At 48.9% G+C, this 12,813-nt stretch overlaps 1 protein-coding gene across 4 annotated transcripts in view; it reads right to left on the reverse strand.

The window, feature by feature from the left end:
• Positions 1 to 165: 165 nt before the first annotated feature.
• LIMK2 (LIM domain kinase 2) overlaps positions 166 to 12,813 on the reverse strand; it is a 59,348-nt gene continuing 46,700 nt past the window's right edge. For 3 of the 4 annotated variants that reach the window (XM_007082569.3, XM_042961863.1, XM_007082570.3), the window contains 8 exons: positions 12,017 to 12,103; positions 10,422 to 10,553; positions 10,203 to 10,259; positions 8,252 to 8,317; positions 7,117 to 7,291; positions 6,106 to 6,161; positions 4,888 to 5,045; positions 166 to 1,937 (listed from right to left, as the gene is read on the reverse strand). In XM_007082569.3, the coding sequence (XP_007082631.1) occupies positions 1,793 to 1,937; positions 4,888 to 5,045; positions 6,106 to 6,161; positions 7,117 to 7,291; positions 8,252 to 8,317; positions 10,203 to 10,259; positions 10,422 to 10,553; positions 12,017 to 12,103 (876 nt within the window). In that variant the 3' untranslated portion in view covers positions 166 to 1,792. Of the gene's footprint in view, positions 1,938 to 4,887; positions 5,046 to 6,105; positions 6,162 to 7,116; positions 7,292 to 8,251; positions 8,318 to 10,202; positions 10,260 to 10,421; positions 10,554 to 12,016; positions 12,104 to 12,813 lie in introns of those variants that run through there. The other variant, XM_042961864.1, reaches the window with a different exon arrangement.

Raw genomic sequence — 12,813 nt, forward strand, 5'->3', positions numbered from 1 at the left:
GAGCAGGTTAGTGTCTATATAAGAGGGGATTAGAGTTTGGGTGTGTGTGAGAACTCCTGCTATGGGGAGTCACAGGGTGGGGCCTGAAAGTGGCCAGCAGACCCTCCACATGTACCCTCCTCCAGCTGAGCCAAGCCCCAAGTCACTTTCTCACTCTCCGTATCATCAGTTATGTTAACTGCTTAATTTATTTGGTCTGTTCAACGGCCCATCGTGGGCCCACCACTCCCATGCTTGCTGGGGACAACTGAGGCACAACCAGCCACAAAATGCTGACTTAGGGCTGCTGGGAGCCAGGGCTCAATCCTACAGCAAGCTTGCACACTCCACACATTAAGTATGGTCTATATAGCAGGTAAACTCTGTCCAGAGATGACATCTAATCCCACAATTTATCAGGTCTATGTACAGTATTTCACATATCACCCAACAGATACAGCAACAAAATAGTTTTAACATCAACCACTCTCTTGGATCACTCCCCACCACCACCTCCCCCATCCCCAAAACAACCACCACACATTGCAGTAATGTCCCAAACCCATTCCCAATTTGTTAAATATGGTGCAAGCTCACAGGAGGCAAATCTATTTGTGTTGAAGAGTCCCTGGAGCTCTGGAAGCCAAGGTGGAGGGTGCCTCTGGGGCTTTTCAGCACCCATCAGCTGTGTCAGGAAGATACAGCCAGGAGCTAGTGAGCTGGGCCAACCAACAAGGGAGGTAGAAGCCAGAAAGGCCAGCTCAGGGAGTGGTCTCCTCCAGCATCCCAGCTCTGGAGCTCTGCCACCACCTCTTCCTGCCTAGGTTGCTGCCTGGACCAGGCATAGTGAAGAGTGAGCAGTGGTTGCCACAAGGACAAGACCAAGAGACTGCTGAGATTCCCACTCCCTTGGCTTATACACTGAGCCTGTGGCAAGCCACACAATCCTCCAGAACCCATCTAACACTAAGCTGTATGTCTTGGGCTTCTGACTGAGGTGCCCACCAGGCTATGAATGACAGCAGCCAGGATATGGGCTTTCTAGAAGACAGGGCCCCTTTCTAGCCCCTAGCCTCTTCCTGCACTTGTGGGTGAGTGCTTGTTGTAGGCAGAAAAGCCCAGGAGCTCTCAGCAAGAGCGGTAGTTTGTGAACATGAGGCGGAAGCTCCCCCTCACACTGATGTGGCCCCTAGGCCTGGGAGATGAGTAGAAACTAGCCTTTCCCCGACTCCTGGCCAGTTCCACCACAAACTAACCCTAACCCTAGGGGGGCGAGGCATGGGGTGGAAGGGGGGTAGCACCACTGTCATTTCACATCCTTGGATAGCCACCTGGCCACCAGTCTCTCTCTCATCCATACTCCCCCTTAAAGTCCTCCTGTATCCAGTGCGACCAGAGACTTCAGAGCCCACAGGCAGGTTCACCCTGGAATCCTGCCCAGCAGGTCCAGGTCACACTGATTAGTGTAAGCAACAGCCTCCCAGAATCACACTGCCAGGGAGCTCCCGAGTGGTCATCAGTAACAGATTCCCCCAGCCCATGGGCCAGGCTTTTCTTTTTCTTTTTTTTCTTTCTTCACAGCTTTCAGGTGAGTGTTGGATTTACAGACAGTAACCAGAACCCCAAACCTGTGATGTGTTTCCTGGTGCTGCACCCGCTGGCCTCCTGGGGAGGTAGTAGGGATGGCTTGTTCTGCTTCTGAATAAGCCGCCAATCCACAGGAAGCCCGGACGGCCCTGCCCACAGCAGAGATGGGGCGCAGAGGGGGCAATGGTGGCTGCAGAACGCCCCCCTGCAGGGGGCTGGGCCAAGGCTAGGGAGGTGAGTCCCGGGTCAGGCCATACTGCATGCTCACAGTGTGGTCCAGCTCTTCCAGCTCTGCAGGCAGTGGGATGCCCAGCTCCCCCAGATACAGGGAGAGAGCCTCAAAGGAGTCCTCCAGTTTTGAGAATGCCGGTCTAGAAAGAAAAGGGGCGAGTCAGAGGCAGGTGAGACACGGACAGGGCCACGGGGTGGTGTGAAAGGCACCCAGGCCTGCATCTCAACCACTTCCTAGTTGTGTGACCTTGGGCAAGCCCCTTAACCTGTGCCTCTGCAGGAAATGGGGATATAATGTTACTGCTATTGTGTAGGGTTGTTGTGAAGATGGGAGATAATACTGTGAAAAGGCTGGACTTGCTCAAAGGGGTAGCTTAAAAAAAGAAAGTCCAGGAGAAAAAAAGCTCCTCTCATGTCTTGGAGAAAATGCAATAATTTTAAGTGCCTTTTTAAAGATTCTTTCCAGTCCTTATACTGTCTTCACATCAATAGATCTGCTCAGGAAAGGACATTTCACAGACTCACCAGCTCTTCCCAAAGGGAAAACAAACACTGGGTTCCCAGTACTATGGAAACAGTTTAGCTGCCCTGGAACCCTAAGACAGCTCAGGCTTACTCCACCTCCTCCATGTTTTTGTTTAACCGTCTTATCACCTTCTCAGCGGGGCCCACTCACTCTCACCACCGTATTTAAAATTACAACTTACAGGTGCCTGGGTGGCTCAGTCAGTTAAGCATCTGACTTTGACTCAGGTCATGATCTCGCAGTTTGTGGTTCAAGCCCCCCATCGGGCTCTCTGCTGTCAGCTCGGAGCCTGGAGCTTGCTTTGGATTCTGTCTTCCTGCTCTCTCTGCCCCTACCCCACTCACGTCTGTTTCTCTCTCAAAAATAAACATTAAAAAATTTTTTAGGGGTGCCTGGGTGGCTCAGTTGGTTAAGTGTCTGACTTCGGCTCAGGCCAATGATCTCGCGGTTTGAGCCCCATGTCGGGCTGTGTGCTGACAGCTCACAGCCTGGAGCCTCCTTTGAATTCTCTGTCTCCCCCCTCTCTGCCCCTCCCATGCTCATGCTCTGTCTCTCTCTCTCGATAATAGAGAAATGTTAAAAAAAAAAAATTAAAAAAAAAAATTTTTTTTTAATTACAACTTTTACCCTACACATCCTCTTTCCTCAGCTCTGCTCTTTTCCCCATACTATTTGTCACTTTCTTTTGTTCAGTGAAGTTTATTCTATCTATTGTTTATCATCTCTTCTTATTAGAATGTGAGTTCTAGGAGAGCAGGCACCTTTGCTTTGTTCACTCCAGTGTTCAGGACAGTGTCTAACACATGGTAGGCACTCAGTCAATATTTTTTGAGTGTCTGTCTAAACACAGACATTTAGAATGACTAGGAAAGGATATTAGCAAACAAATACTGTGTAGCTTTACATTTTCTCCTCATGGTCTTACTCTGATGTTAGTGAAGGACTGCAGTCCTTTGGCCCATGAAGGAACAAAATGTAAAGCCTCCCACCAGCAAATCCCAACTCTAAACTGGACCTTGAAAACCATTTTATTTTTTATTAAAAACAATTTTTTTTAATGTATTTATTTTTGAGAAAGAGATAACACGAGAAGGGGAGGAGCAGAGAGAGAGGGAGACACAGAATCTGAAGCAGGCTCCAGGCTCCTAGCTGTCAGCACAGAGCCCGATTGTGGGGCTTGAACCCACAAACTGTGAGATCATGACCTGCGCTTGAAGTCAGACACTTACCCAGGTGCTACCTGGAAATCATTTTAAAATAAAGGTTATGTGCCAACTGGTTATCTTTTTTTTAAAAAAAAAATTTTTTTTTTAACGTTTATTTATTTTTGAGACAGAGACAGAGCATGAATGGGGGAGGGTCAGAGAGAGAGGGAGGCACAGAATCTGAAACGGGCTCCAGGCTCTGAGCTGTCAGCCCAGAGCCTGACACGGGGCTCGAACTCACGGACCGTGAGATCATGACCTGAGCTGAAGTCGGACGCTCAACCGCTCAACCGACTGAGCCACCCAGGCGCCCCGCCAACTGGTTATCTTGAGGGGATGGAGCAGGAGAGTGAGGAGTGCTGGGGAGCACATTGGTTAGTAGATAATAGAAAATGTATACTTCCTGTGCTATATATTTTAGTAATGCTTGAATTTGTTTTTTTTTTTTTTTAAAGAAACAGGATTTTTGAGAGCAGAAAAAAGTATAGATTCTAGTTTTCTAATGTACAAACTTGAAAACAACCAGGGTAATAATGAAAACTATAACCTGAGATAAATAAAGGTCATTTAAAAAATATTTCTTTAAAGGAAAAAATTAGTTAAATGAATACAGATGCTCACTATAGTAATACCTATTGTAAGGAGAAACTGGAAAAACCTGAATATCTATATTATGTATATTATATGTTCAGACTATATCTTAAGTGAATTTCACATAGTCAACAAAAATGATAAATGGGAAGACTGGGTAGTATATTTTTTGCAGGGCAAAATATAAAACTTCTCTTTGAGGGGTGGCTCAGTCAGTTAAACATCCGACTTCAGCTTAGATCATGATCTCACGATTCATGAGTTTGGTCCCTACCTCAGGCTCCTTCCTGGCAGTGTGGAGCCTGCTTAGGACACTCTCTCTCTCTCTCTCTCTCTCTCTCTCTCTCTCTCTCTCTGCCCCTCCCCCATTCACCCTTTCTCTTGCTTTCAAAATAAATACATAAACTTAAAAACATTTTTTTTCTTTATCTGAGATTATAGCTATATGAAAAAAAATGTATGTGTTTGGAATAGATAGGTGAAGAACACTTATTCTGTTGGAATGGCACAGGTTTGTGTGAATTTTCTTCTGTTAAAATTTCTTTTCATGGCTGTGTCTTTGTTATATCCAGGTCACTCATGACAATGCCTTTGTCCCCCCTACCACCTCACCTGGCACATCAGAGTTGTTAGGGTGGCTTCAGTGGTTGGTATTCTTGAGCTCAAGGCTTTTGCCACCCTTGTGCCTGGGAAGGGCTTGGGGATGGCTGAAGGCTGGGGCAAGCATCCAGGCTTATGTGAGCTGGGGAGAAGGGGTAGGATACCAACCTGCTCTCGGGCTCCAGTTTGCAGCAGATGGCGGCCAGGGGGAAGAAGGCTGGGGGGCAGTCTGTGGGGACAAACTTCTCCCAGAAAAGCTTCACGTTGAGACCAAAGTCCAGTGTTCGGGGCAGGCAATCAGGATCTGCATACACCTGCCCGATGATCTGCAGGTGAGAAGATGGCTGGTCAGGAATGGGCTGTGGTGTGTGTGGCCATAGGGCAGGGGAGAGGGATATTGGTGTATGGACAAGAAGGATGGGCAGAAGAGGGAGGTAAAAACCAAGGTTAGAAAGCTATCCTCCATGCCCAAATTTTGCTAGTCCAGACTTGTCTCTCAGCTGAGAGTCTGGTTACTGAGGAGGGTTTAGAAAAGACTTCTCTGTAGCAAAAGCACAATGTTTCAAATCTGGAGGAGGAGCTTCTATACATCCCACCCTGCCCTGCTGTGTGCCCTTGTGTCTATGTCCCCTGCCAGAGTTCAGGCTCTGTGAAGTGAGGTTCTGGGTCTGATGCATGTCTGAAACTTCTTGGCACCAGCCTCGTGCTTTGCACACAGTATATGCTCAATTGATCTCTATTAAAGAAAATGATTTTAAAAAACCCTCCTTCCATTATTCCAACTGTTCTTGTCTCTCCTCTACCACTCACCATTTTGTAGGAATTACAGAAGGCTCTGAACATATGTGTTTGATTGAGTGCTTTCAGACAGACTGAGCTAAGCTCCTAAGGGGAGGAATCTTTCCAAGACTCAGCCTATACACCTCACAGTGCTTAGAACTGTGCTAGACAGGCTAGCACTTCTTGTGATGGCTACTTCCACTTGTGGGGCTGAGGGCAACAGCACTATCAGGGCCTGGGGAATGGGGATCAGAGTCAAAGGTTACACTGGCCCAACAGCTAAATGGACAACCATAAGGACAGCCTCATGCCTTTCCTAGTGGAGTTCCGAGTCTCACCTGCCCCTTACCGGCTATGCAACTAAGAGCAAGCTGCTGCCCCTTTCTGAGCCTGTTTCCTCACCTGAAAAAACCCTGCCCAGTCCTTCTCATGGGACTGATGAGACTCAAATGTGTCAACAGATGTGTGATAACTGCACAACCCTACATTCATGTTGACTTTATGGTGAGCTACTCATCGTTAGGAGAAGCAGTCCCAGTTCTGAGGCAGGGCAGAGCCATTAGGCCTTCTGCCTCAGGCCTGGCCTCTGTGCAGGCCGGAGCTCACCTCGCAGAGAACGATCCCAAAAGAGAAGACATCCACCGTCTCATCGTAGCTCTTTCCTTGGAGAACACAGGAGAGCAGGCTGTTAGGTTTGGTCTCTTATCTGCTCTGCACTGAGTCTGGGGCCAAGCCAGGCCACAGCCAAGAACCAGGGCTAGAAGAGGCTCCATGGGGATGCCTTGAAGGCTTCCCAGGAGAGGTACCATCTGAACATCTTTCCTCAGCCCTGGGTGGGCTGCCTCAGAAAGATCTTATAAAACACACTATCCAAAATGAAACTACATTGGACATTGAAAGAGAAATGGATCAGGGTTCATCTGGACTCTGTCATTAGCTAGCTGTATGTTCCTGGGCAAACCGCTGAACTTCTCTGGGCCACAAGACTCCAAAAAGTGTTGGGGTGCCTGGGTGGTTCAGTCAGTTAAGCACCCGACTCTTGATTTCAGCTCAGGTCATGATCTCACAGTTGTGAGACTGAGCCCCACATCAGGCTCTGCACTGAATGTGGAGCCTGCTTGGGGTTCTCTCTCTCCCTCTCTTGCTCTCTCTCTCTCAAAATAAACAAACATTAAAAAAAGATCACCAACAGCTTAAAAAAAAAAAAAAAAAAAGACTCTAAAAAGGGTTAAACCAGCAGGCCATTTCTGAGACCTCACAACCCTGTATATTTCAAGAATCCCAGCCAGCATCTCTGGCTGGTTTGAGCATTATCCACAAGGGGGCACCATAATTCAGTTCTCAGCAGGGAGAAGAAAAGGCTAAATCTCTTGGCAATAAACAGCTTGAGCTCTCAGCTACACTTGGGGCATAAAAGCCACAGTCAGATCTCACCCTAAGCCCAGGACTTCAGGGAGGAAGGGGTTTATAAGGCCCAGTCTGGCAAGGGATAAAAATCATCCAGCTGTCAGCTCTGGGTACCTGGCCTTCCACTTCACCCAGGACTCTGATGCAAGATGTGGCTCCTAACTCCCCTCTGGGGACATGTCGCCTCCAGTGTCCAGTGTCAGGACTCACCATTCAGCATCTCAGGGGCCATCCAGTAGGGGTTTCCTACCACGGTATAGCGCTTCTTACGGTCATTCTTACGCAAGGTGCGTTTCTTGGTGGTGGCCTTCTCCACTGGGGGCTTTTTCCTCTCTTCAACTATAAGCCGTGACAGCCCAAAGTCTGCCACCACCACGGTCTTGTCCTGGTAGGACAAGGGCCAGATCAGGACTTGGTGAGGACATTCCCAAGAGAAATTGAGAAGGGGAGAAAAGGTATGTAGCAAAGGAGAGTCATAGCTCATGCTCTCTCTGGTAGATAAGGCTCAGTTATTTGTTTTCTAGCAGTCTGGTATCTGCTCCTCAGACTTCCCAGACTTGGGGGTGTTCACAACAGAGCCCCTGCAGCCTGGAGGGGTAAGGCTCTGGGACTTGCAGAGTGGAACTCAGAAGCAGGAAAAGGGATTTTTTTTCCTTTTTTTTTTTTTTTTTTTTTTTACCCCATCCTGCCAGTTCCCCAAAAGATTTAAGGCATGGCTAGAACCAGGATAAGACAGAAAAGGATAAGGTGTAGGGAGTCAGTGGGGGGATTTAGAGGGAGACAAGCTCTTCAAATAGCTACAGGGCAGTCATGTGGAAAAAGGGTTACGATTGTTTAGTGTGGATCTAGAGGGTGGAGCCAGGGCCAGTTAGTGGATACCTGAGAAGCTAGATTCCAAGTTAATCGCAGAAATGACATGCTAACAACCAGAGCTGATGGTTGGTGGGAAAAAACGCTGGTCCCAAACTGGCCACTGTACATTTACTAGCTCTATGGCCTTAGACTGAGGCTTCAAGGTGCCACAGTTGTAGAATAGGGTCCTCAGTGAGCTGCTTTACAGAACTATCGTGGTGAAACCAGGAAAAACAACAGGGCTCTTTGTAGTGTTAAGGAACTTCTGAAGTCCCCTCTAACCAAAGGATTTCAAAGACTGCTACTGGGAGGAGGTATTATTGTGTCTGCATGTGTTTGAGAGCCCCCAGAAGACAGGGGAGGGCATCAGGTGCAGCAGGAAGGGTAAAACAGGAGTCCTAGTGACACCTGAGGTCTAAAGCAGAAGGACAGTCTCCTTTGTGACAAGACATGAGGGCTGGCCCTGGGGAAGCCCAGAATGGTTGGGACATACCAGCTTGATAAGGCAGTTGTGTGAGTTCAGATCCCGGTGGATGATGCACATGGAGTGTAAATAGGCCTGGAACAGAAGTACGAGCTGAGGCCAATGGCCAGTAATTCAAGCAGATGCAGACCCTGGAACTGGGGGAGCCTGCTCTTCTCCCAGGCCATCCCCACTCAGCTTCAGAACCCAACGTGGACCTTAGGGCAAGGGCCTCCTGCTGTCACCCCCTTGTCCCAACACTAACAGAAAGCCAAAGGCCGCCTGGGCTTCTTCTCTCTCCCTGCTGCCACCTCTTGCCCATCCTTTGGTTCGCTGACCCCAACCCAGTGCTGCTCTAGACCCTCATTGCTCCCTCCCAAAGTCCCCAACTCTACTGGGCCCTGGCCCTTGCATGCCCCCAGCCCCTCTATCCATTTTATGTAGATCCAGGCCACCTGAAGTGAAGGTCCTCAGATGTACTGCTCCAGTCCCCCTCACCACCATCACCACCATAATCTCTGACTTCAGCCACCCTCACTGCCAGTGATCAGAGAAGTGACTTCCTCCTGGCCAGCTGGCTCTGTATTTCTGACATTCTCCTTCCCTGAGACTCAGCACCCTCCTTGTTCTTCTACACTTTAACCTCTCCCTCTTCCTACCCCAATGTTTTCACACGAGTCTTTGCTATTTCCACCCCTAGTCTCCACTCCTGGTTCCTGTCACTCTCTGTAGCCACTTCCTTTTCTTTTCTCTTCCCCAGCAAATGTGGAAGGAGCTACTTCCCTCCTCCCCTGTCCTTTGCAATAATGCTTGCATCCCCTAGGCTCCTGGCTCTGCTCACATACCCAGGGAGCTCTTCCTGAATCATGGTAGCTCTTGTGACCTGCCTGCTTGCCTGTCCTTTCCCCAAAGGCTGCCAGAACTTCTCCCACGCTACCTGCTCCTGAGACTCCTGTGTGGCTGCTGTTTCCTTCTAGTCTCCTTGGTGTCAGCCCTTTTTAAAGCCGCCTTCTCTACATACGCTGATGCCCACTAACAGCACATCAGCCTCAGTCGACACTAGGTCTTCCCAAACCTGTTTCCCCAACATCACTGCCTCCCCAGTATCTGGTAAGTGACACCACCATTCTTCTAGGTACCTCAAAAAAAGCACAGCTCTGCTCACAAAACTTCCTTACTTAAACATCTTTTACATCTGTCTAAAAAGATGCTTCCTAAGCATCCTAAGTAAAATCCAGACTCCTTAGCCTGAAATATAGGGACCTTAATGTACCCAAGACCAACACTGTCTTAATGGACACCACATGAAGAGCGGTGATTAAAGCTTCAGGCTTGGGGTCAGACTGACAAGCCCAAGCTCCTCTCTCTTTCTAGCTTTCTAGCATCAGCTTCTCATCTGGAAACCGGGGCTGTCATGAGGAACAAACATACACATGCATGTCAGTCCCTCAGCTCAGTGCCTGGCATACAGAAAGCACTCAGCGACTGTCACTGGTACTACTACTACTATATAACTGGTATCATTCTTTCCCAGGTGAAATAGACTATTACTTCCTCTCTCCTCCCAGGTATTTGCTGCTATCATCACCTCAACCTTGGTGCCTCTCTGCCAAGAGGAACTTTTATCCAATTCTGACCCATCCTTCAGGGCTCAATTAGAACACTTCCCCCTTCTCTGATTTCATAGGCAGTGAGGTTCCCTGCTTGTTCCAAGCTCCTGCAGTGGCTAGACGCTACTAGTTTGCCTCTCCAGTTTTCCCTTGAAGATTTGGAATTCTTTGAGGTAGATTGTGAGCTAAGAAAAACAACTGGGGGCAATTTCAACAGCCCAGAAAGAAGCTCAATAAATAGCTGCTGACTGACCCAGCCCATACAAGCTGCCCAGGATGGGGTCTTTGCCTTCTAGTGCCTGCCTGCAGTCCCTCCCCATCACCACCTCACCACCACTCCCACACCTGGCAGGGCTGTTGGCAGAACTCACCATTCCAGATGCGATGCCTTTGGCAAATCTGACCTTCTGCTGCCAGGGGAAGGGGTCCTATGGGAAGGGGGAATGCCCATCAGAGGCTGTTAGGACCTGTCCCATTTGTGGTCCAGGCCCCATGGGTCAATATCGTCTGCCAGTGAACCCTCCCTGCCTGTGCCCAATCACGCTCAGCATGCCCCTTTGTAGGCAAAGCAGCGAGGGTGGTGTGCTCACCACACTGCGCAGAAAGTCCTTCAGCGTGCCCCCTTCAATGTACTCTGTCAGCAGGTTCAGCTTCTTGTCCTTGTACAGCACACCAATGAACTTGAGCACATTGGGGTGGTCCAGGCTGCGCATCACCTTCACCTGGGGGTGACAAGGCCAAGGAAGGTGGATGGTTACTTTCCACTATGTCTTCCTCACCCCTTCCCTCCAAGGAGTCAGTCTGATAACTGTTACCTGCATCTCCTACCTCCAGTCTTATGTGATGGGGCAGGACACCTCCACATGGATAGGGATGCCTCACAGGCCTCACCCTGGGATGCTGCCTTTCTAGGAATTGTACTGGGGGGAACTAGAATGGGAGGGTCCAGGAGTGAAACAAAGGCCTGGAGGGCAATACCTGAACCACAGGAGTACCAACCAAAGGAATGGAACAACTTGGGAGAGGTGGTAAAAAATGTGTAAATGCTCAAGAGATGGCAATTCTCTGGAAGGCCCCACTCCAGGCTCCCTTAGCAGGGTGTTCAGGTGGTGAGTATAATATCTAGTTGTCCTAAATTGGCCTGTTTTCTTGTCCATAATCCCCACTAACTGTAAGCTCCTCTGAACCACATCTCGTTTGTTACTGTATCCCTTGTACCCAGATCATGCTGTCTTTAGTAAATGTTTATTGAATAGGTCATTATGCTGTAATTTAGAAGGGGCAGGATATTCCTCTACCGCTATTTTCGGCCCAGCTTTTAAGAAAGTGATTCTATAAAAAAAAATTGTTTACATAAAAAAAAAAAAAAAAAAAAAAAAAAAAAAAAAAAAAAAAAAGAAAGTGATTCTAAAATAAGTTTCCACCTAGGGGTGCCTGGGTGGCTCAGTTGGTTAAGCGTTGACTTTGGCTCAGGTCATGATCTCATGGTTCGTGGTTCAAGCCCCACATCAGGCTCTGTGCTAATCGCTCAGAGCCTGGAGCCTGCTTTGGGTTCCGTGTCTCCCTCTCTCTTTGCCACTCCCATGCTTGCACTCTGTCTCCTCTATCGAAAAGAAACATTAGGGGTGCCTGGGTGGCTCAGTTGGTTAAGTGTCCAACTCGACTTAGGTCATGATCTCATGGTTTGTGGGTTTTAGCCCCACATCAGGCTCTGTGCTGACAGCTCAGAACCTAGAGCCTGCTTCAGATTCTGTGTCTCCCTCTCTCTGCCCCTTCCCTCACACATTCTTTCTCTCTCTCTCTCCCTCCCTCTCAAAAATAAACATTTAAAAAAATTAAAATAAACATTAATTTTTTTTAACATTTATTTATTTTTGAGACAGAGAGAGACAGAGCATGAACGGGGGAGGGGCAGAGAGAGAGGGAGACACAGAATCGGAAGCAGGCTCCAGGCTCTGGGCCATCAGCCCAGAGCCTGACGCGGGGCTCGAACTCACGGACCGCAAGATCGTGACCTGAGCCGAAGTCGGACGCTCAACCGACTGAGCCACCCAGGTGCCCCACATTAATTTTTTTTAAAAAAGTAACAAAATAAAACAAGTTTCCTCCTGAAACCGTTATTTAGTAAGATCTACCCTCTTCCAAGAGTGACACCACACTCCTAACCCCTACCCCACCTTTTTACCTCAGTCAGAAAAGTCTTCTGTGTTTCCTCATCACACCGAATTAACTCCTTCATGACCATCACTTTGCCCGTGGCTTTGTGTGTTACCTAGTTACAAGGAGGACAACTATTAGTGGTGCAGAGTTCCGGGGAAATATGTGAAAATATATGCAACTGGCCATCCCATCCCTTGGAAGACATACTGAGCCAGATGAGACTGACAGAATTCATGTGTAGAAGACACAGCATGAGGCAACAGGGGCCTCAAAGGGGAGCGTACCCTCTTTGGAGAACGGGGCATGCATAGAGGGGAGGCAAGAATGCAGAAAAGGGAAGTGAGGAGGCAGGAAGGGACACTGCCAAGCCAAGCAGGGACTCTGGTTATCTGACAAAGGAGTGAGTCCCTTGGGTGAACAGAAGTCTGGGGACAGTAGGGGTCAGTGCCACAGACATGCACCAGGGAACTAGGTGGGTCAGGGTGAGCTCTCCAGCCCCAATGCCCTGAAAGCTGAGACACATGGCTTACCTGACCCCCCCTCCCAGCTCTCAGCAGAGGAGGAGGAGAGAAAGAGAGAGAGGTTAGTCCCTAAGACTGTTCATCAGGGAGGCAGGAGCCACTCCCCTGTGTGCTCCCTGCAGTATACCCAACACTCAGGCCTCTGGGTACCTAAAAACATCACTGCCTGGAGATGGCAGGGCCATGGGCAACAACTCATCCCAACCTGGGTCTCCAGGTCCACCAAGCTCACTACAACAGCAATGCTGCCCTTAGGTGGCCTGGGAGGGCAGGAGTGTAGCCCTCACACCATCACCTGCAG

Source organism: Panthera tigris, chromosome D3, assembly GCF_018350195.1.
Source record: "Panthera tigris isolate Pti1 chromosome D3, P.tigris_Pti1_mat1.1, whole genome shotgun sequence".
Classification (NCBI taxonomy): Eukaryota; Metazoa; Chordata; class Mammalia; order Carnivora; family Felidae; genus Panthera; species Panthera tigris.